We start from the raw sequence: 20,932 nt of genomic DNA, 5'->3' as shown, positions 1-20,932 counted from the left end.
CACTGTGGTGGGAAGGGCATGGGTGGTGCCATCCAGGGGTTTATGCACCATGGGGAGGGACCCTCGGAGTAGGACGAGGTAGCTTTTTTATGACCTCTCTTGTTTGGGGTCTGTGGACAGGAGATCTGATAAGGTGAAAATTCTCCCTGCAGCTCAGATTCCTCCTCACTGGAGGAAAGCTGTCCGGACCTTGCCTGAGTGTCCGGAGAGAAGTAGGTGTTAAGCAGGGGTGACTGCAAGATATGTGACACTAGCAAGTCCCTTGACTGTGTGAACTGCGGTGCCGCAGTGCTTCTGTGAGGTGAGGGCTGTGCGAGAGGAATTTGCTGAGAAGAAAGGTTCCTCTGCACTGGTGTCCTGAGCCGTGTGTCACTGCCGGCCAGCTCAAAGGATGACGGTGCTGGGAGAATGAGAAGAGCCTGGGAGGGGGGGGTCCAGGCAGGCTAGTATGCGTCGGCACTGCTTCCGTTGCGGTGCCGAATGCTGTCGTGAGAGAGGCAGGCAACTGGAAGCCTGAAGCCTCGGCACTGGAGTGTGGTGCTACTGCTGCAGCCACAGATGGGTTTCGCCCGGCGTGTCAAAAGTGCTCAGCCAGGGAAACGGCATGAGGGAAGTAGTGCATCTGCCCGGCGAACTCTTTGTCCCTGAAAATACCCTTTGCGGGTGAGAGAGGCTGCCGCTTTTTAAAAGTTTTCTTGTCTTTTTTTTTGAAGTGGGGGGGAGGGAGGGATAAGGGGGGCTGCGGGCACAGTGGAGTCAGCGCCTGGGTCTGAGAGATTTTTGCAACAGGAGGAGTTTTAACCACAACTCCCTGTCCTTGCGTGCCCTGGATTTTAAGTAGCTGCAGTGGGCACATTTTGGGGGGGATGTGGGACTCCCCCAAACATTTAATACATTTTGAGTTGCCATCTGAAAGAGGGAAGGCATCATTGCAGTTAGAGCAGCACTTAAAACCTGGGAAGCCAGGCATGTTGGAAGCGGCTGCCGCTGACAGGAACAAAAAGTTGTTTTGTTTTGGGTTTTTTTTTGTTTTAAAAGAAAAGAGAAGGGAAAATAATATCTAACTATAACTGGGAAGCTAAACTAAGGGAAATTAGTTGAACAAAGGGAGAGAAGAATTTCTCTAACGAGTCTGCTGAACTCCGTCTCAGGCCGGGGACGGTAGAGAAGGAACTGAGGTGACCGGTCGCGCATGTGTACTATTAAAGCACGCTCAACGTGTGGGGCAGGCTCTGCGCGTGTGCGACCGCTACGAGTACTGCTGTCAAAATCTCCAAGCAAATGCACAGGGGCGCACCAACACCTGGAGTGGAGCACCCACAGGGACATCTCTCAAAGAAGAATGGAAGGATGATAGCATGGCTGTGTGTATTAGGGGGTTTGGAAGACACAAATGGTCTTTGCAGTGGGACTGGATTACAATCCATGTGAGCTGTTAACACAGATAATCACACAAAAACCTTTGATAACTTTGAACACAGGGTGCTAGACTACATAACCTACCAACATAAGGTTTAATAAGCAAGGAAAAGTTACTGAACACCCATCAGCCCCTTCTCAACCTTATAGTCCACCCACATATCTCCTTCTCTGGAACCACCAACTAGCAGCTTTATCTCCAAATAAATATCAATCACAGACACATGCAGATTTCATTTTTACATAATTAATTTCTACATTAAAAATACCAGCTTTAGAGCAATCACTAATACAGATCACTTATTCAAGTAATTTTTCCTAAGCATTACAGAAAAGCATATCACATTCACCAATTGCAATCTGGCATACTTCAACATATCAGTAAAAAAAAAAAAAATCTATGTACAATTTAATTTATGAAGTCCACACTAACTGTCTATTAATAAAAAACAAACATGTAACAAATAAAACGTGGCTGGGCTTCAAGGGTGCCAAACAGTCATTCAGGAGGAGGGTGGAGATTGTGGACCCTGGGTGACAAAGAAGGGAGTCGTGGATGAGAAGAGAACTGATGAGCTGAGCATAAATGGAGTATTGAATGACTTACCTGCTTATTTCCTTGCTTTTTAATCTCTCTCTCTCAATCTGGACTCTAAATTCATGTGGTTTTGAGTAGAAATACAACAACAAAATGTAATACCCCAGTTGAGTTTATTAATGAAATGTAATTATCTCTGGAGGATTAAGAATTCAGAAAAGAAGCAGATGCCAACAGATTCAGTAAGTTCTTTTCTTGCAGCTACACCAGGGGTCGGCAACCTTTCAGAAGTGGTGTGCCGAGTCTTCATTTATTCACTCTAATTTAAAGTTTTGCGTGCCAGTAGTACATTTTAACATTTTTAGAAGGTCTCTTTCTAGAAGTCTATAATAGATAACTAAACTATTGCTGTATGTAAAGTTAATAAGGTTTTAAAATGTTTAAGAAACTTCATTTAAAATAAAATTAAAATGCAGAGCCCCCCGGACCGGTGGCCAGGACCCGGGCAGTGTGAGTGCCACTGAAAATCAGCTTGTGTGCCATAGGTTGCCTACCCCTGAGCTACACGTTCAACAATTTTCCAGAGAAGCTGAAAGGACTGATGCTGACTTGCAGTGCTTTGCAGACTTTTGTCAGTCACTTTTTCCATACATGGGGCACAGATTTCTAGTCAAAGTCTCATCTCCAGTTAATATTTGTACGACGTTCCACAAAAAGAATAAGTGTTCTCATATATCCTAAAGTGTGTGCAAGTGTTTACTGAGAGGGAAATTTAATAGAGAAAGCACTGGTAAGATGTAGAATAGGATTATTTCTAAAGAAAGGACAAAATAAAGTTGGGGTGAGGAGATAAACAAGACACAGACTGAATGTAAAAGCACAACAAGGGAATGTTTAGGTTTATTACCATGGGCAAATCAATTATGCTAAACGTTTTAGAGTAAATATTGAACCACTCATTATCATAGAAAATGGAACTCAAAATAATTTATTTCAATTTATTTAATAAGATTTAGAAAGAGTAAATTCCAACCTTCATGTGAGCTGCACAATGAACACTCCCTCACGCCCCCATTGGCCACAGCCAGTGAAAAGCAGGGCAACAGCTTTCTTCAGCAATGAAAGTACAGAATTCACTGCAGCAGAATGGATATTTTTATTCTCCAGAAGGGACTAGTCAGGAAGAGGTTTCAAAACAGCAAATGAAATAAAGTTTAAAAAAAGAAAAAAAACAGAAGATGGTAAAATGCAAATTTATTACCATCTTTTGAGCCCATGAAACAAAACACCAAAATGTAAAGATCTGGTTTTTCCCTTAAAGTATTTCTATTGTTTTGCTTAAACCTAGCCCTTAACATTTTCTATTCTCAAGAGAATTCTCTCACAGGAGTCACAGTATGTTGTCAACAATCACATTAATCTCTCTGACAGTTTTCAGCAAAGGGTTTTGAACTAAGATACTAATCTTAAAAAAACCCACACACTTGCAAGGAATAACTAGTGGTTGAGATAGTTGGCGCAGAGTCAGCAGTACTATCTTCACAGTGTTTAATCTCTTGCCTGTTATAACGGGCACCAATGCATTTCCTTGCCAACTAGACAGCGGAGTGCATCTAGCTGGTCTCATCTTCCCCAAACAACTAGCACTTTTACAGTCAAAAGTAAGAACAAAGGGAGTGTCTAGAGAATAACAGTTCTTAATGGCTTTCTCCTAATAAAAATCTCAATGTACAGTTATCAAGTACTGGGATACTTGAGATGCTGCCTATTTCTGGAATAAGCAGGGTTTACTCCATAGAAAATTACTCCAAGAAGAGTCTTAAATACTGCAGAGTATTTTTACACAATTCCAAAACGCAGAATTAAATACCTAAGTATTACGCTTTTTAAGGATACTCCACAAGGTGGACAAGGTGAATCTGTCTCCCCAGTACATGCTAAATATTTATATTTATAAAATATAAATAATATTTAAATCTGTTATAAAGCAAATTACAGAGTAAAAGCAAATGGAGCAGATGCATAAGCATCTGCCAGGGATCCACTTACCCTTTCTAAATGTCAAGTCTGCTCTCTCAAGCTTAGCCTTTGTAAATGTTATGGTAACAGGCCCTCTCTCTAGAGCACTATCTTCTAGTCTAATAAAACAGGAGGTAATCCTGTAACAACCAAGGTAATACCATAAACACCAGTCACCTAGAAATGACAGATCCCACTTTTATGTAACTGCCATATCATATCAGACAACAGGTCTGTCTAGTCTAGTGTTAGGTAATACCGTTTATACTTCAGAGGAAGGCAAAATCTACACCTGCGCTCTTTAATAATACCCCCAAACCATTCATACATGTACACCTCTACCCCAATATAACACGACCCGATATAACATGAATTCGGATATAACGCGGTAAAGCAGTGCTCCGGGGAGGGGTGGGCTGCGCGCTCCGGCGGATAAAAGCAAGTTCGATAGAACACGGTTTCACCTATAACGTGGTAAGAATTTTAGGCTCCTGAGGACAGCATTATATCGGGGTAGAGGTGTATGTATGAGAAATAGCCATTATTTTATGATCCTGGCAAAGCATTCTTCATTAAAAAGGGTAAAATTTTTGCTTACCCTCATTATCTTGACATGCAATATTACAAACATTAACAGTAATAAAAATACTCAAGACTTTTTACACATTTATCAGACAAAAAGCCTGGAGACAATATTGCTGTCATATTTCATGAACTGCTCAATACGTGCATTACAATAAACTTAGTTTTTTAAAAAACCCTCAAATGTTAGAAAACCAGGAAATGGCAGAGTTAGGGTTGCACTTCTTAAGCAAGGCATTCAAAGTACCTTAATTCTGCTCCTATTAAGATACACTGAAAAATGTAAATGAGACTAAAGGAAGCATTTTGGGGTGGGGAGGGTTGGAAGAGTGGCACCGAGAAGCCTCCTTAGGTAAATAGAGATTTAAACACCAGTAGGTTCACAAGTAAGGTGGACAAGGTGAGAACAAAGGGCTTGGGAAGATTCCCTCCTTTCCTGTGAACCTCCAGATGCATCCCCAACCCCATCCTTGATTTGCCTGAGGTGATATGCCGGCACCCCTTATGATCTTCCTTGAGCCAAATTTATATTTTGTGCTCTTTCTGCAGGAAAAATGTCAGAAACTTTTGTTTTTAAATCAAAGCTTATGAGTCCATCATTCCCAATGTCGAATGTCAAGTTTCTTGGAGCCAAAGTCCTATAGCATAGATCCAAAATGAAAACAATCTGATATTTCACTTTATACTAATTTTTGGTACTGTGCAATAGTTCTCAACTAGTCCAATGAATAATTTCTCTCTGCAGCCATTTTTTTTGTGCTACACATTTACAATACTCCCTTTGCACTACCTGAGCAGTGAAAAAGAAGCAGAACAGGGCAGAGACTGAGACTCTAAGTACTGATGGAGCCTTTTGAAATAAGATGTTCAGTCCTCAGGCTGAAAAGCTTGAACAACAATGCCCCAGATGCTATGTGGAATAATACACTGAAACAACTTCCAATACATTTTGTATTCCCAACAGAGGAACAATTCCTCACAATGAGATAGGCAGCCAAAAGGACATCATAGGCAAAGAGGAGTTCATGATCCTCCTCTCCTGCAGGCAGAGAGCTTGAGAATGGCAAGAGCAGGAGCGAATTTTTCCCCATGCACCTGTGAACATAAAACACTAATCTGTGTCTGTTGTAACTGGGTATTCTGTACTAGAAATTACAATCTATTAGAGTAGATAGTTGCGTCTACAGAACATTAAATTCTGTGCAATACGCTGCAGTTGTTCATGGAGACTAAACCTGCTGTGGAGATTACAGTTTGTACAACACCTGGTGCTGTGTCATCCTTTCTCCACTGTAGACTTATATCCAATTCTCTGATGCCTAACCAGTTAACTGGTGACTCTGATGCACTACCAATTTACTTTCAGAGCTGACAAAGCATAGTCAGTTTGCAAGGAAATTTTAAATTTTATTTTTGAACAAAATGTCTTCAAACCAGCCTCTGTACTATATCCCATTAAACAGTAAGTACACTACAAGTTTTAATATTTGAAAGCTAGCCATTTGCATTATGGTATCCTCAAAAAGCTGATTTGTGAAGAGTCAAAAAAGTTATTTTCTCCAAGTTAAATCATTCCAAAAATGGCTAGAGCGATTAGTTTCAAGTATTTTAATAGTTCTCCCTGGATTGAAACGAAACATGTTGGTTTTCATATTGAAGGAGATTTTGAAAAAGTTACAAGGGAGTCAAAAACAGAATGGAAGGGATTCCACAACCATTGGTCTAAAACCTTCATCTGTATTGCCACTATTCTGCACTTTCCCTTTTGAACTTTAGATGAAAACCATCCAGTCCTGGTGACTTACTGTACTTGCATTTCCAAAATGGAGTCTCCTCCTTTAGTGAATGTGAAACCTAACAATTGTGCAGTGTTCACTATTACCCAGTGGAACTCCAACACACACCACCAAAATTAACTCCATCTTGCTCTACGAGGCTCTAAAACAAACTGCTCAAAAAGCAGTTGTTTATGATATCAATAATTTGCTTTAACAATCCATGTCTCAATTTTTAAAATTAGTTCACACCTTGAAGTCACCAATTATTCTGGTCTCCTTGACAAGTCAAACATTCCAGCATTGTATTTAAGCTTTCATTTTATGAATTAAATGCACAAATGTCTTCCTGATTACCGTAGAGCTATTGTTAATAGGCTGAATAGCTGAAATCTGAACCACTTGATCCTCAACTGCCTTTGGACTGGAAACAAGTTAAATTCTTTTGTTCCTCATCACATCTACAGCCATATTAGTACAGTAACTCCTCGCATAACGTTGTAGTTATGTTCCTGAAAAATGCAACTTTAAGCAAAACAATGTTAAGTGAATCCAATTTCCCCATAAGAATTAATGTAAATGGGGGGCAGGGGGGTTAGGGTTCAGAGAAATGTTTTTCACCAGACAAAAAACCAATATATATATACACACACACACACACAGCATAAGTTTTAAACAAACAATTTAATATTGCACACAGCAATGATGATTGTGAAGCTTGGTTGAGGTGGTGAAGTTATAGGGTGGAAGAGGGTGCGATACTTCCCAGAGAATGCCTTACACTGTAAATGATGAACTAGCACTTGGCTGAGCCCTCAAGGGTTAACATGTTGTTAATGTAGCCTTACTCTACAAGGCAGCATGAGTGGAGGGGAGACAGCATGGCAGAGAGAGAGAGAGTGTGTGTGTGTGTGTGTGTGTGGCATTGCCCCTTTAAGTATGCTGACACCATTCTAAGTACATTGCCTTTAAAAAGATCAGGAAGTTGAGATAGCAGCTGCGGCCAGCAAGCTCTCTCCATCCTGAGCCCTGTCCTGTCCCCACCCTGCTCTATATGGAGAAGCGGTAAGCACGGGGCAGGAGGACACCCTGACATTAGCCCCTCTCTTCCCCCCCTTCCCTGCACAGCAAGCAGGAGGCTCCCAGGAGCAGCTCCAAGGCAGAGGTCAAGAGCCGCACATGGCAGTGGGGGGGAGGGACAATTGAACTGCTGGCAGTTGATAGTCTGCTGCACAGGGAACTTAGGGGAGCGGGGAGCTGATAAGGGAGCTGATGGGGAGCTGCCGGTCCACCCTAGTACCAAGCCCCTACCAGCTAGCTGCAACGGGCTGCTCTTCCTGCAAGTAGTGGACAAAGCAGGAGGCTGCCAAACAATGTTATAAGGAAGCATTGGGCAACTTTAAACGAGCATGTTCCCTAACTGATTAGCAACCTAACAACGAAACAACGTTAACTGGGATGACTTTAAGTGAGGAGTTACTGTATTTCTGTCTAGCCTGAACTGCCCTCTGCACCGGATGGCTTTCCTTCAAATCCTAGTTTTAAATTATTCCCCAAATGTCTGTATTCACTGGCAGCAATCTGGCATGCTTAAAGTTTAGACTGAGCCCCTTCCAGCAGTGCAAGACTTCACTAACCCAAAAAGTTCCTAATGAACTTTCACTCTTCTTCTCTGAAGTCTTCTTGTCCATGCATGGGAACACTCTAGTTCTCTATCTGATTGATCGTAAGTGTGTATCTAGTAATACTTCTGTCTTGTGTTTCAGCTTTCTATGGTACTTTGTACCCTAAATATTCCTTCCTTGACTCCTATCCTGCATTTCCTTGCACCTTGATATCAACATCTAAGTAATCAAGTATCAGAGGGATAGCCGTGTTAGTCTAAATCTGTAAAAAGCAACAGAGGGTCCTGTGGTACCTTTAAGACTAACAGAAGTATTGGAGCATAAGCTTTCGTGGGTGAATGCCCACTTCATCAGACGCAAGATGCTTATGCTCCAATACTTCTGTTAGTCTTAAAGGTGCCACAGGACCCTCTGTTGCTATCTAAGTAATCAGTTTCCTTCCCAGCACCTGTCTATAAAGTGACCTAACTTGCTGGAGAGAACCAGCATTCTTACAATAAATTTTCGTAGCCCTCACAAAATAGTTCTCAACTATTCAGCCTCCTCTAGCATAATGCTCTGGTGCCCTGTAAACACCTAGACCCTCCTGGCCTTTAACTGGCCTGATTATGGCTACCTATTCAAAGGAATAGGGGCAACAAGCTCTACCACTCACCCTCAAACAATCCTTAAAAATCACTGAGAGTCGGGATTGAAATTTTCACTTTAGGAATTCAAGACTAGATGTATTCCACTTTGGCTCTCAGATCCTTGAGTTGCTTGAATACATTACGTGCATATATATTACTTGGCCTCATGATAAATACTTAAAATTACTGAATCTGAAGTAGCAAACTTGACAGCTTTATCCTGGATTGAACTGCTATCCACCAATTTCCCCTAGTTTGGTTTGGGTCCCAGTGCAGTGGCTACTGATCTACCATATACTGTACAAGGGCTATTAAAACAAACAAAAACCGCACAACTGCTTGGACTGAAAATTCTTTTACGGATATATTCTCTCCCTAATGCTCAAATTATCATACAGGAGTTATATAAGCATAAGTGTATGTAGGGAGCAATAGATGCATGGAGTGAAAAATACAGTAAGTGGTATATATATTACAGCACTACAAAAAGTAATTTTCCCTCTGTTGTTACTCACCCCTTCTTGTCAACTGTTGAGAATAGGCCACTTCCACCTTGATTGAATTGGCCTCGTTAGCACTGACCCCTCACTTGGTAAGGCAACTCCCATCTTTTCATGTGCTGTAATAGATATACTGCTTACTCTATTTTTCACTCCATGCACCTGATGAAATGGGTTTTAGCCCACGAAAGCTCATGCCCAAATAAATTTGTTAGTCTCTAAGGTGCCACAAGGACTCCTTGTTGTTTTTGCTGATGCAGACTAACACGGCTACCACTCTGAAACCTATTAGATATTACTTCAATACACAAGTGCTTAGCAACAGTCACTAAAGGCAACAAAGATAATGCCAGAACTGAAACAGTGACAGCATCCTCCTACTTCTGCCCGAAAACTCCAACAGACCCTGCTCTTGAATATCCACTCAATATTTCATGAAACTTCACCAAATGTCACCTTACCAAGACAAGATGGCATCTCTCATGATTTCAGATGTTTTCCAATGGGTCTGTGCCGATTTGTCAGTTCCTTGAAGCAAAAGTTTTTATGTTGCCCTTTTCTACTTAGGACCAGAAGCCTATTTTTTCATCCAGTTATAGACCAGGCACTCGTTAACCTCCCAGATCTCTGGAGAATTGTGGTTTTAAGGGATCCCAGAAGGGAGGGACAAATTTAGAAACCCGTTTATCCAGTTCAACAGAATTGAGATGTTATGGTTTCCATTCTTCCGGTGGCTCCCCTCCCCCCACACTCTCCCCGCCTGCGCTCCCCAAAATGCCAAATTTCCATCATCAGAGCTCTCTCTATAAACGAATACTTTGTTACTGGACTCAGGAAGAAAGAAACCACAGGCCTGTTAGGGACAGAGACAGGAGTGGAATATGTGCTTGAAAGCATGTTTATTCTGCTGGATTGCAGATGGCCAGTTTAGGAATACGGATATCGTATTTTTAAGCATTTCATAATGTCTTCTTATTAATTCCAGCCAAAACCACCAAGACCAAAATTATCTGAAATTGGTGCTTATGTGTCCTGACCCCAAACCCAACAATGTTTGCATATAAAATATATATATTTCCCCCAGATTTAATTTTTTTAATCAATTAGCAAACAGTGTTCTTGAGAGACTAAGGAAAAGACAGGCTTCCATGTCTAAGGAACTGAAATGTGGTATTTGGTAGATTCTACTTCCAGGAAACCAAAATGCTGAAGTCTTAGAGAGACAAGCTGCAAGCAAAGAGCTCTCCTAAAGGAAAGGGTTTTATTGGACCAGCCCCTTGTCATTAAACATTCCATATTTTACTTCAGTCTGATATTTTTATTTACATCTAAAACCCTTTTTCATCTCCCAATGAAAGCATTCACTTCACTCTTCTGTGAACATGGGGAGAGGCTCTCTATAAATTAGCCCACCCAAATGAGATGCTGGTATCCAGGTGACAGGAAGCTGACATACCCATACTGGTAACAAAGGGACTGGTTTTCATGAAACTTCTTACTTCTCCTTAATCCAATTGACCTTTATGAGTGTTGTGGTTTACACATTTTGAATGGCTAACTGCTGGGGACCATTACAAAGAAAACCTGAAAGGGGGAGGGATAGCTCAGTGGTTTGAGCATTGGCCTGCTAAACCCAGAGTTGTGAGTTCAATCCTTGAGGGGACCACGTAGGGATTTGGGGCAAAATCAGTCTTTGGTCCTGCTAGTGAAGGCAGGGTCCCTTCCAGCTCTATGAGATAGGTATCTCTCTCTATATATAAAAAGCCACATCATTCCCCTTCCCCCTATCCCTCCCCCCCCCCCCCCCCCCAACAACCAACTCTCAAACCAACCCAACCTATCATAGCAAAAAAACAAACAAAAAAAACCAAAAGAACTCTGCACAAGCTGGAAAAGACTCCTTTGTCCTTGTCAAATAAGCAATCAAATTTTATAACTTCACCGCAATGTGCATTTTTGAAGGCTTTGGGTGTGGAGAGGTTATAACCATTAAAGTGAGAATGACACTGATCATAACCAAGTAAAGCTAATGCTGTACAGACTTCTGTACATATCTTAAAGTCTGATTTGTGCATCAGCTCATGCTATGCCAATCCTGAGTTCTCATATGCCTCTGCCAACGCATATTTTTATCTGAAATTTATTTATGCCTGATTAAGCAGAATATAACACGCTACAAGAGTCATTGGCAAGATGTACAGTACAAGAAGTTACCGCAGTCATCTGTCTCAAAATGAAAGGGCTGGATCATCACAAGGAATAGACAATATGCCAGCAAATTATATACTGTGGCATTCCCCTTCTCAGGTTTTGTTTCTTTCTTTATTCAGTTGTCTTAGTGCTATTATAGGAATCCAAATCAATACTGAAAAGCCAACCTTTCAGATAATAGCAATAAAGTAAAAAGGTCATCCAATTAATTTAATTTCTTTCCCTGTTAGAGGAAACTGGTTACTTATTCCTAGATTCTAATTCAGAGATTTAAGTTGATTACTTATTTGCAAATTCAAATTTTCAATCTGTAAGTTTTCATACTAAAAATGTACTTTTCCCTCATAGTTGTACATATGTTTAGAAATACACTGTTCCATGACACCTTTACTGCACAAATGATCCATAAGTAGAGTAAGGAATTATACCACCACCTAGCTCTTATATAGCACTTTTCATCAGAAGATCTCAAAGCACTTTACAAAAGGTGGGGAAAGTGAGGCCACAGGAAGGTGACGTAACTTGCCCATGGTCACCCAGCAGGCCAGTGGCTGAGACAGAAACAAAACCCAGGTCTCCTGAGTCCCCGTCCACATCTACAAGGCCACATCTGACCATACAAAGTATGAGTGACAAACCAGTTGTCTGTAAAAGGATATCTATACACTATGTAGACAATTCAGGAAAGAAATTACACTTTTCCTTGACCTGATGCTTGATTTCTGAGCAAAAGCTTGTCACCTGACCGCTCTTCCCACTGCACAAATCCACAATAATCTGAGTAACAGGTATGTGAATCTCTGTGTGTGGCAATTACCAAGCATATTACAATTTGTCGGTTAATTTTCAGAGGAAAATATTCTGCACAGAAATCAAGTGTCACATCAGTGAACAGAATGCCATTTTCTGTCCAGAATTGTATAACGTCTCGAAAACATATCACTTCTAGGAATAAGCCAACATCTTTAATATGTAAATAAGGAGCTGTGAGCTACAATAAAAGGACATATTTCAGTCTACCTTTCCCCATATGCTCCATTTGCATGGGAGGGAAATGTGATGAAAAGGAAGAAACAAGTGAGAAAAAAAGAGTGCACTTTTGAAACCTGGAATCATTGCACTACAGAAATGATAACCTACCTGGGATGGCACAACTTGATAAGTACCACCATCCACTAAATTATTAACTCAGATGCCAAATAAACACATTTTCAGAATTAACGTATTTACATAAGCATTGTTCAAAAACCTAAGTAAATAAAAAAAATCTTCAAGGAAAATTTTGAAAAGACTTTGCAAATACAAAGAGGATTGTGTAGTCTGAACATATGCTGTCACATAACTAGGGCCTTGTGGATTTCTGTAGCATTGTACCTGCAGAATGCATTAGCAGCTATAGAATTCCCATATCCAAGGCTTTTAAAAAGTCTAGTCATGAGATCACTACATGCACTTGGAAGTTAACTCTTTGAGCGCATGCTCTGAACAGGACTGGCATTGATGGAAAAACCACAAGCTGGCACGGCTGAGAACGTCTTACCCATGTCTCTAGTTCTCCCTGAAGTACTGAAAGTGTTGAAATCACCCCACCAGACTCCCACAAAACAGAGCAAAAAACTGTCAATTTAAATTAACTGGGGAATTTGCCTTCTAATGAACAATTAGGATTATGTCTTAATTAGTTGAATGATATCAAATACCTGAGAATAATGAGATACCTGTGGTCAGGATTGGACCAATTGTGCAAAGTCAAGCAAAATGTTTATAAAAAGGACTGATCTATAGAGAGTTAGAAATCATTACTTTTAGAATACGACTTAAAAGGCAGACTACTTTCACGTTATACTTACGATGGGGAAAGGAAAAGAAAATGATTTTTTAAAAGCTGCAATTATTTTGAAATACTAAAGCAATTTTACTTGAAAGTTTTTTGAACAACTCTTCATTCTCTACCCTTATTCCACTGAAGCAGTTATAACAGTGATATTACAGCACTTGATTATTCACTATTTGACATAACTTCTGATGTTGGTATCAAAGTTCGGTGAATGGAGAAACGTTTCTCTTGCTTTCAAATTGCCAACTTTATTTTGTCTGTACCATTTTGTGGGAGGCTGGTGACTTTATAGGTGGTGATACAGCAGTGCGTTGACAGTTTAATGGGTAGAGGGAAATATGTAGCAGACTAGTGGGTACATCTGGAACTGATGAGGAGTGGAGTAGGATTCAGTGCCAAATGGAAGCTCTTGGTAATCACAGAAAACATGTGATCCTCCACATGACCCACAATACATTTTCATTGCCACAGGAATACTTACTGATGCTGTCGTGTGTTTCATCCTTTATTTAATGAAGAAAATCCAGCAAAATAAGGTCATTCCTTTTGGAAAATACCCCAAAGCAACTAAAGAAAGAAGTTCTTAGAAGTAGCTATGATACAGAAATCAACATCCCAATCGTAATATCCATTTGATAAAACCATTCCAGCGACCCACTCTACAGTTCAATTGAATCCCTGTTTACTTACCATAAAAATGAATGAAACTGCAGAAGCAGAAGCCAGAGGCAGCTATCTGCAGTGCTGTGGAATAAAACTGTTCTTTTAAACACAAACCAATTCCTTTATTATCCAACAAGTTGAAAAGCAAGGCAGCAGGTGCGGGGGGAAGAGAAGCGAGAAAGTGCACACGCATACAAAGGAAAGAAGACTGGCTATCAGCCATATCCCCCCAATTCAGATTTTTATGCTACCTGAAGCTGTTGGGAGCTGTCATTGAGATTGTCCTCCCTCCGTCTGGCCTCTTCTAGCATCTGTGCACTCTTCTTTTTCTCCACTTGCTCTTTGTGCTTCAGGTTTGCTACCTTCTTATTTTGGTCTTTGACTTGCCTGTGAAGTGAAAAACAAACATTCAGAGCAAAATCCAGAATATGTTTTCAGTCAGTCCTGGCTCTTATGTGACCTGGACCCAAGAATGGTGGAAAGCCCAGAAACATTCTCACTCATCTTGTAGAAGTCTACAAATACTCCAGCTTCCAACCCAGACTCAATTGTAAACTCCATTTAAAGAACACTTCGTTTTACCCACCACTACTAAGAGAAGTGACTGGAGTAATCTCAGACTGCATCACCCCATTAATCTAAAACTTCAAACCGCTACATCTGTAGGACTTGTTGATCAAAGACATACCTGCTCTCTGGTGACTCGTCACAGTGTATTATACACATATATAGAAACCCATATTACCTTGTGTACACCATTGTACTTTATTCAAGGGGGTGGGGGGAGGAAGAGAAATTAAAAAAAAAAAATACAACTCAAACATACAAGAACATCCGCAAGGTCCAGGCCATCTGCTTCAAGCAGTAAAACTATTTTCTCCAACCTCAAATTCTACTTGTTTACTAGATATTTTGTGGTATATTCCCCACCCCCCTCTTAGAGAGACAAGAAAGTGTGCATAATTTCCTTTTTCACTCGCATCTGTGAATTATTCTTGATGGTTCTGGCAACTAACATTGCCCACAGCAGGGGTTTGGCCTTTCTGGGCATTAAGACACATGGAGTATGGAACCTAATTACAGACCCTTTAATCTCTGTCTCCTGACCACAGAAAACTTAAGTCTAAACTTTTGGTCCAATCAAAATAAAACAGACCAGCTTTGCTTCCTCAGCCTTTTTCTCCATAATTACATCTGGAGTTTGGACTCTGGAATAAAAGACAGATTCTTTGGTCCCAAGCTTTCCTCCCAAATATCATACAACTAGCATAGAGAACTCTTTAATTTAATGTTTAGAAAAAAATCATAAACTAGCTTCCTTTTTGGTGCATCACACACACAGGAGGAGAAGAATGTTCCTTCTGAAGGCATTTCAGAAAGACATTTAGAATAGATCACAAACAACTTCGGCTGCTTTGATATTTCCTTCAGAGCTCACAGCAAAGAGATTACCTCTTTGCAGTATACACCAATTAACTGATTTATAGGCTGGTCAGTGCTCTGCAGTGCCATACAAGGAATTTGGGTTCAATTCCTAGGCTGTGGTTTTTGCTCCCTGAGCCAGCTGGGGCTGGAGTAACTGCATAGATAGCAAACTCCCTTGGTGTTGCTTTGCAGACAGACACTCTCATCACAGAGAAAAGAACAGTGCTGATGGCTTCCAGAGACAGTCTCTTCTAGCTCTTCTCAATCAAGGAAGATAACCAAGATGAGGTGTCTCGAGAAATATGGAAGCCGAAGTCCTTTGCTTATGACATTATAGAATCATTGGTGTACCTATAAATGCCCTTTCCAAAAAACTACAGCTGATTCTAGGGATACTACCTGGACACAAGTAGTATAATTGATAAGCTGCTCTGGGCTAGTGCTGCATCATGGTAATGGGCACTGAGTCCACTCTGAAAGCTGATCTGCTCAGTGATTACATAACTTTTCTTAAATACTTTGTCAGCACTGAACTGAGCTTGTACAACAGAGTTATTTCTGTACTATTAAATAAAGATAGAAAGCAGAGTTAATTTATAGAAAATATAGTTAAATAATCCCAACACACAGTGTTTCACATGGGTATGCCAATTAAATTCCTACATTAAGGATAGGTGTATGGATTTGTTTTGATAAATTTGATGAAGCTAAATTTATCCATTAGAAAAATATTGCTTGTTATCACTATTTGCTGGTGCATTCTGAACTACAGAAATAAAGGCATACCACTGATTAAAATAAAAAATAGATTATCTTCTGCAAAGTCCAAGTCCTCTCCATTAAAAGGTCTCTCTTGAAAAGCAAGCTGATTAAATGAACTTTTGACATGAAATTTGCTGCCCAGAGTCTGAGCCAAAAAGCAAGACTTGCTAATGAATTGGCTCCCATAGTGTATGTAAAGGATCATCTGAATGTTGAAGAAGCAGTCAGCCAGAAATTCTAAGGCAAACATAAGTACTTCCTAAAGGCAGATTTTGAGAGAGCCCATGCAACTCCCTAGTGCCTTAAACCACTTGATCCAAGCCAGAGTTATGGAAGCTGCATAAAGTGCAGCCTAGGGCAATCCTACTGTATCTTTGATGGAAAAAATCATGTGGCTCTAGTGAAGACCTTGAATAAGATAGGGATTTATAGTAAACTTGGCTGTAATGGTTCAACTATTGTAAAAAAAAAAAAAAAAAAAAAAAAAAAGGACAGGTCACATGTGTCCTGGGCAAAGAAACCTATAACTTGAAAAAAGTGAAGTAATTGGGAAGGTGTAGGGGATGTGACCCAGCCTCTTTCATTGCCCACGTGAACTGCATGTTGCCTCTTACCCTGCCAATAGAAGCACAGATGATCATAAGCAGAATAAGGACAATGGACTTTAAAAAAGCAGACTTCAACAAACTCAGAGAACTAGTAGATAAGATCCCATGGGAAGAAAATCTAAGCGATAAAATTATTAAATGTGCAACTGCCAATTATTCCAATCCAAAGGAAAGACAGAAAGAACAGTAAAGGCCAAAATGGCTCCGATCGGGAATTCGTTAATGACCTGAAAATCAAAAAGGAATCCTACAAAAAGTGGAAACACAGACCAATTGTTAATGAGGACAAACGAACAGCACCCATATAGGGACGAAATCAGAAAGGCTAAGGCGCAAAATGAGTTACGCTTAAGAAGGAACATAAAATCTAGTAAGAAGTTCTTTAAATACATTAGGAGCAAGAGTAAGATGAAGGAAAGTGTAGATCTTCTACTTAGTGTGGGGGGAGAGCTAATAAAAACAGGCTGAGGTGGTTAATGCCTATTTTGTTTCAGTCTTCACTAAAAAGGTTAATTGTCACTAGATACTCAAGAAAATTAATATTAACAACAAGGGGAAGGAATGCAAGCCAAAACAGGGAAAGAACAATTTAAAGAATAGTTGGATGAGTTAGATGTCTTCAAGTTGATAGGGCCTGATAAAATTCATCCTAGGATACTTAAGGAACTTGCTGAAGCAATCTTGGAACCGGTGGCAATTCTCTTCAAGAGCTCATGGAGGATGGGAGAAGGGCAAACATAGTACTTATCTTTCAAAAGTGGAACAAAGAGGACCTGTAGAGTTATAGAACAATCAGCCTAACTTCCATACCTGGAAAGATACTGGAATAAACCAATGAACTATCAATTTGTAAGTACCTAGAGGATAATAGGGTTACAATGAATAGCCAGCATGAATTTGTCAAGAACAAATCATGCCAAACCAACCTAATTTCCTTCTCTGACAGGTTTACTGCCCTAGTGGATGGGGGGGGGGAGGGGGGAGAAGCAGCAGCAAATGTGACATATCTTGATTTTAGTAAGGCTTTTTACACAGTCCCACGTGACATTCTCATAAGCAAACTAGTGAAATGTGATCTAGATGAAATTACTATAAGGCGGATGCACAACTAATTGAAAGATTATATTCAAAGAGTAGTTATCAATGGTTCGCTGTCAAAATGGGAGAGCACATCTAGTGGGTCCAGAGGGGTCAGTGCTGGGTCTGGTACAATTCAATATTTTCATTAGTGACTTGGATAATGGAGTGGAGAGTATGCTTATAAAATTTGTAAATGATCTCAAGAGAGGAAGGGCTGCAAGCACTTTGAGGGACAGGATTAGAATTCAAAATGACCTTGATAAATTGGAGAACTGATCTGAAATCAACAAGATGAAATTAAATGAAGACAAATGCAAGGTACTTCATTTGGGAAGAAAAATCAAATTCATAACTACAAAATGGGGGACAACTAGCTAAGTGCTAGTACTCATAAAAATGATCTGAATAGTGGATCATAAATGTGAACAATGTGATGCAGCTGCCAAAAAGGCTAATATTATTCCAGGATGTATTAACAGGAATGTTGGATGCAAGATGCGGGAGGTAATTTTTCTGCTCTGCTTGGCATTAGTGAGGCCTCAGCTGGAGTACTATGTCCAATTCTGGATGCCACAATTTAGGAAAGATATGGACAAATTGGAGAAAATCTAGAGGACAGCAACCAAAATGATAAAAGATTTAGAAAACGATCTATGAAGAAAGATTAAAAAACTGTGCATGTATAGTCTTGAGAAAAGAAGACTGAGGGAGGGACCTAAAGAATCTTCAAATATGTTAAGGGCTGTTATAAAGAGGATGGTGATCAATTATTCTCCATGTCCACTAAACATAGGACAAATAGTAATGTGCTTACTCTGCAGCAAGGGAGATTAGGTTAGATATTAGGAAAAAACTTTCTAATTATAAGTGTAGTTAAGCTCTGGAATAGATTCCAAGGAAGGTTATGGAATCCCCATCACTAGAGATTTTTAAGAACAGGTTGAAAAAAAACATGTCAGGGATGTTCTAGGTTTATTTCATCCTGCCTCAGTGCGCGGAGCTGGACTTGATGACCTCTTGAGCACTTCCTGCCCTACATTTCTGTATATGAAGGCTTGTTATACATGCCCAATATATGCCCTTCCATTATTTCCCAATTTTTGTGCACAGAAAAGGTGCATAAAACTCACTATACAAAGAAGACTCTTCCCTTTCCTTCAGAGAACTCTGCTTCCAGAGAGCTAGAACCAGAGCAGCATTTATATAGTGCATTTCATCTCAAAGAATCTGAAATTTTGGACTCACAAGAAAAAACAGTTACTTACCTTCTCATAACTGTTGTTCTTTGAGATGTGTTGCTCATGTCCATTCCAAGTAGGTGCGTGTGCACCGCATGCACAGTTGTCAGAAGGTTTTTGCCCTAGTGGTACCTGTTGGGTTGGCTGTGGAGCTCCTGGAGTCGCGCCTTCGTGGCGGTGTATATAGGTCCCTGTCAACCCGCCGCCTCTTCAGTTCCTTCTTGCCAGATACTCTGACAGAGGGGCAGGCGGGTGGGTCTTAGAATGGACATGAAGAACACATCTCCAAGAGCAACAGTTATGAGAAGGTAGATAATCATTTTTTCTTCTTCGAGTGCTTACTCGAATAGGTGACTCCCAAGAATCTCCTAGGAGGAAAGGTCAGAGTTCAGCGGATCACAAATCGCAGCACTGCTCTGCCAAATGTGGCATCATTGCTGGCCTGCTGCATAATGGCATAGTGCCATGTAAAGGTGTGGATCGATAACCATGCTGCTGCCCTGCAGATGGTCTTGAATGGGAACGCTGCCGAGGATGCCTGTGCCCTCACAGAGTGTGCCATCACCACCAGGGCAGGTATCATAGCCAGGTCGTAGCATGCCCTGATACAGGCAGTGATCCATAAAGACATTCTTTGGGATGACACTGTAAGCCCATTCCTCTGCTCTGCAATTGCAATGAAGAGTTGTGTTGATTTTTTAAATGGCTTTGTTCTTTCAATGTAGAAGGCTAACGCTCGCCTGACATCCAAGGAGTGGAGCATTCACTGCCTGCTCCTAGTGTGTGGCTTAGGAAAAAATACTGGAAGAAAAGTATCCTTGTTCACATGGAATGATGAAACTACCTTTGGGAGAAAGGCCGGGTGTGGCCGCAACTGTACCATGTCCTTATAGAAGACAGTATATGGGGGCTCAGAAGTCAAGGCCTTAAGCTCAGACACCCTACTGGCTGAAGTTATAGCCAAGAACACTACTTTCCAGGAAAGGTAGAGAAGAAAGCATGTTGCTAGGGGCTCAAAGAGAGGCCCCATCAATCTAGAGTGCATCACGTTGAGGTCCCATGGAGGAATTGGCTGTCTTACTTGAGGGTACAGTCTATCTAGTACTTTGAGGAAGCGGCCCACCAAGGGCTTAGCGAAAACTGAACTACTGGCCGAACTGGGATGGAAAGCTGAGATAGCGGCCAAGTGCACCTTTATTGATGACGCTGAAAGACCTTGCTGTTTCAGGTGCAGCAAATAGTTCAGGATAAAGGGAATCGATGACTGTAAAGGTGGGGTGTCCTTTTGTAATACCCAAATGGAGAATCTCTTCCACTTGGCCAAATAAGTGGCCCTAGTTGATGGATGGCTTCCTGCTGCCAAGGAGTACTTTTCTAGCAGGGTCTGAGCATGAGAGTTACAAGGGTTTTAGCCACGGAGTTTTCATGCCGTGAGGTGGAAAGACTCTAGATAGGGATGCTGGAGGAGGCCGTGGTCCTACGAGATCAAGTCCCTTCTGACCTTCAGCAGGACCTTGTATACAAGCGGGATGGATGGGAATGTGTAAAGCAGATGGTCCTTCCAAGGGAGGAGAAAAACATCTGCAAGGGAGCCCGGGGGGAGAGGGGGGGAGAGGAAGAGAAGCAGGAGTCTGTCATAGGGTTTTGGTAGTGTTTTGGATGGTCTTAATCAGGGACAAGGCCACCCTTGAAGGACCCTCAGGAGTCAGAACATACATCATAGGATCAGTGGTCTCCTCCAACACCTTCTCTGCCTGGAGGCCCAAGTTTTGTGCCATTCTTCGGAGTAGCTCCTGGGGAGCTCTGTTGTCCATAGCCAGCAACGTGGCAGAAGAGCCGGCTACTGCCTCGTCCTGGGAGGATGAGGATGATGCCCTTGGTGGCGCTGGATCTTCTTGACCCTCCAAATTTGCGGGGATCCTCCTGTGCTGATGTTTCTTGTGCAGTTCCGGGGGTGGTACTGGTACCTGTCTCGGTGCCGGCATCGGTGATGGCCACGGTGCCAGCTTGGGCGCTGGTCT

At 41.2% G+C, this 20,932-nt stretch overlaps 1 protein-coding gene across 5 annotated transcripts in view; it reads right to left on the bottom strand.

Annotated features, from left to right (window-relative positions):
• Positions 1–20,932, bottom strand: part of ERC1 (ELKS/RAB6-interacting/CAST family member 1) — a 539,904-nt gene that overhangs the window by 259,404 nt on the left and 259,568 nt on the right. For all 5 annotated transcript variants that reach the window (XM_054035177.1, XM_054035195.1, XM_054035205.1 and 2 more), the window contains one exon: positions 14,050–14,185. In XM_054035177.1, the coding sequence (XP_053891152.1) occupies positions 14,050–14,185 (136 nt within the window). The remainder of the gene's footprint in view (positions 1–14,049; positions 14,186–20,932) is intronic.

This window comes from Malaclemys terrapin, chromosome 1 (genome assembly GCF_027887155.1).
Source record: "Malaclemys terrapin pileata isolate rMalTer1 chromosome 1, rMalTer1.hap1, whole genome shotgun sequence".
NCBI lineage: Eukaryota > Metazoa > Chordata > Testudines > Emydidae > Malaclemys > Malaclemys terrapin.
The sequence above is the reverse complement of the archived record's forward strand: the minus strand, read 5'-3'. Positions and strand labels throughout refer to the sequence as shown.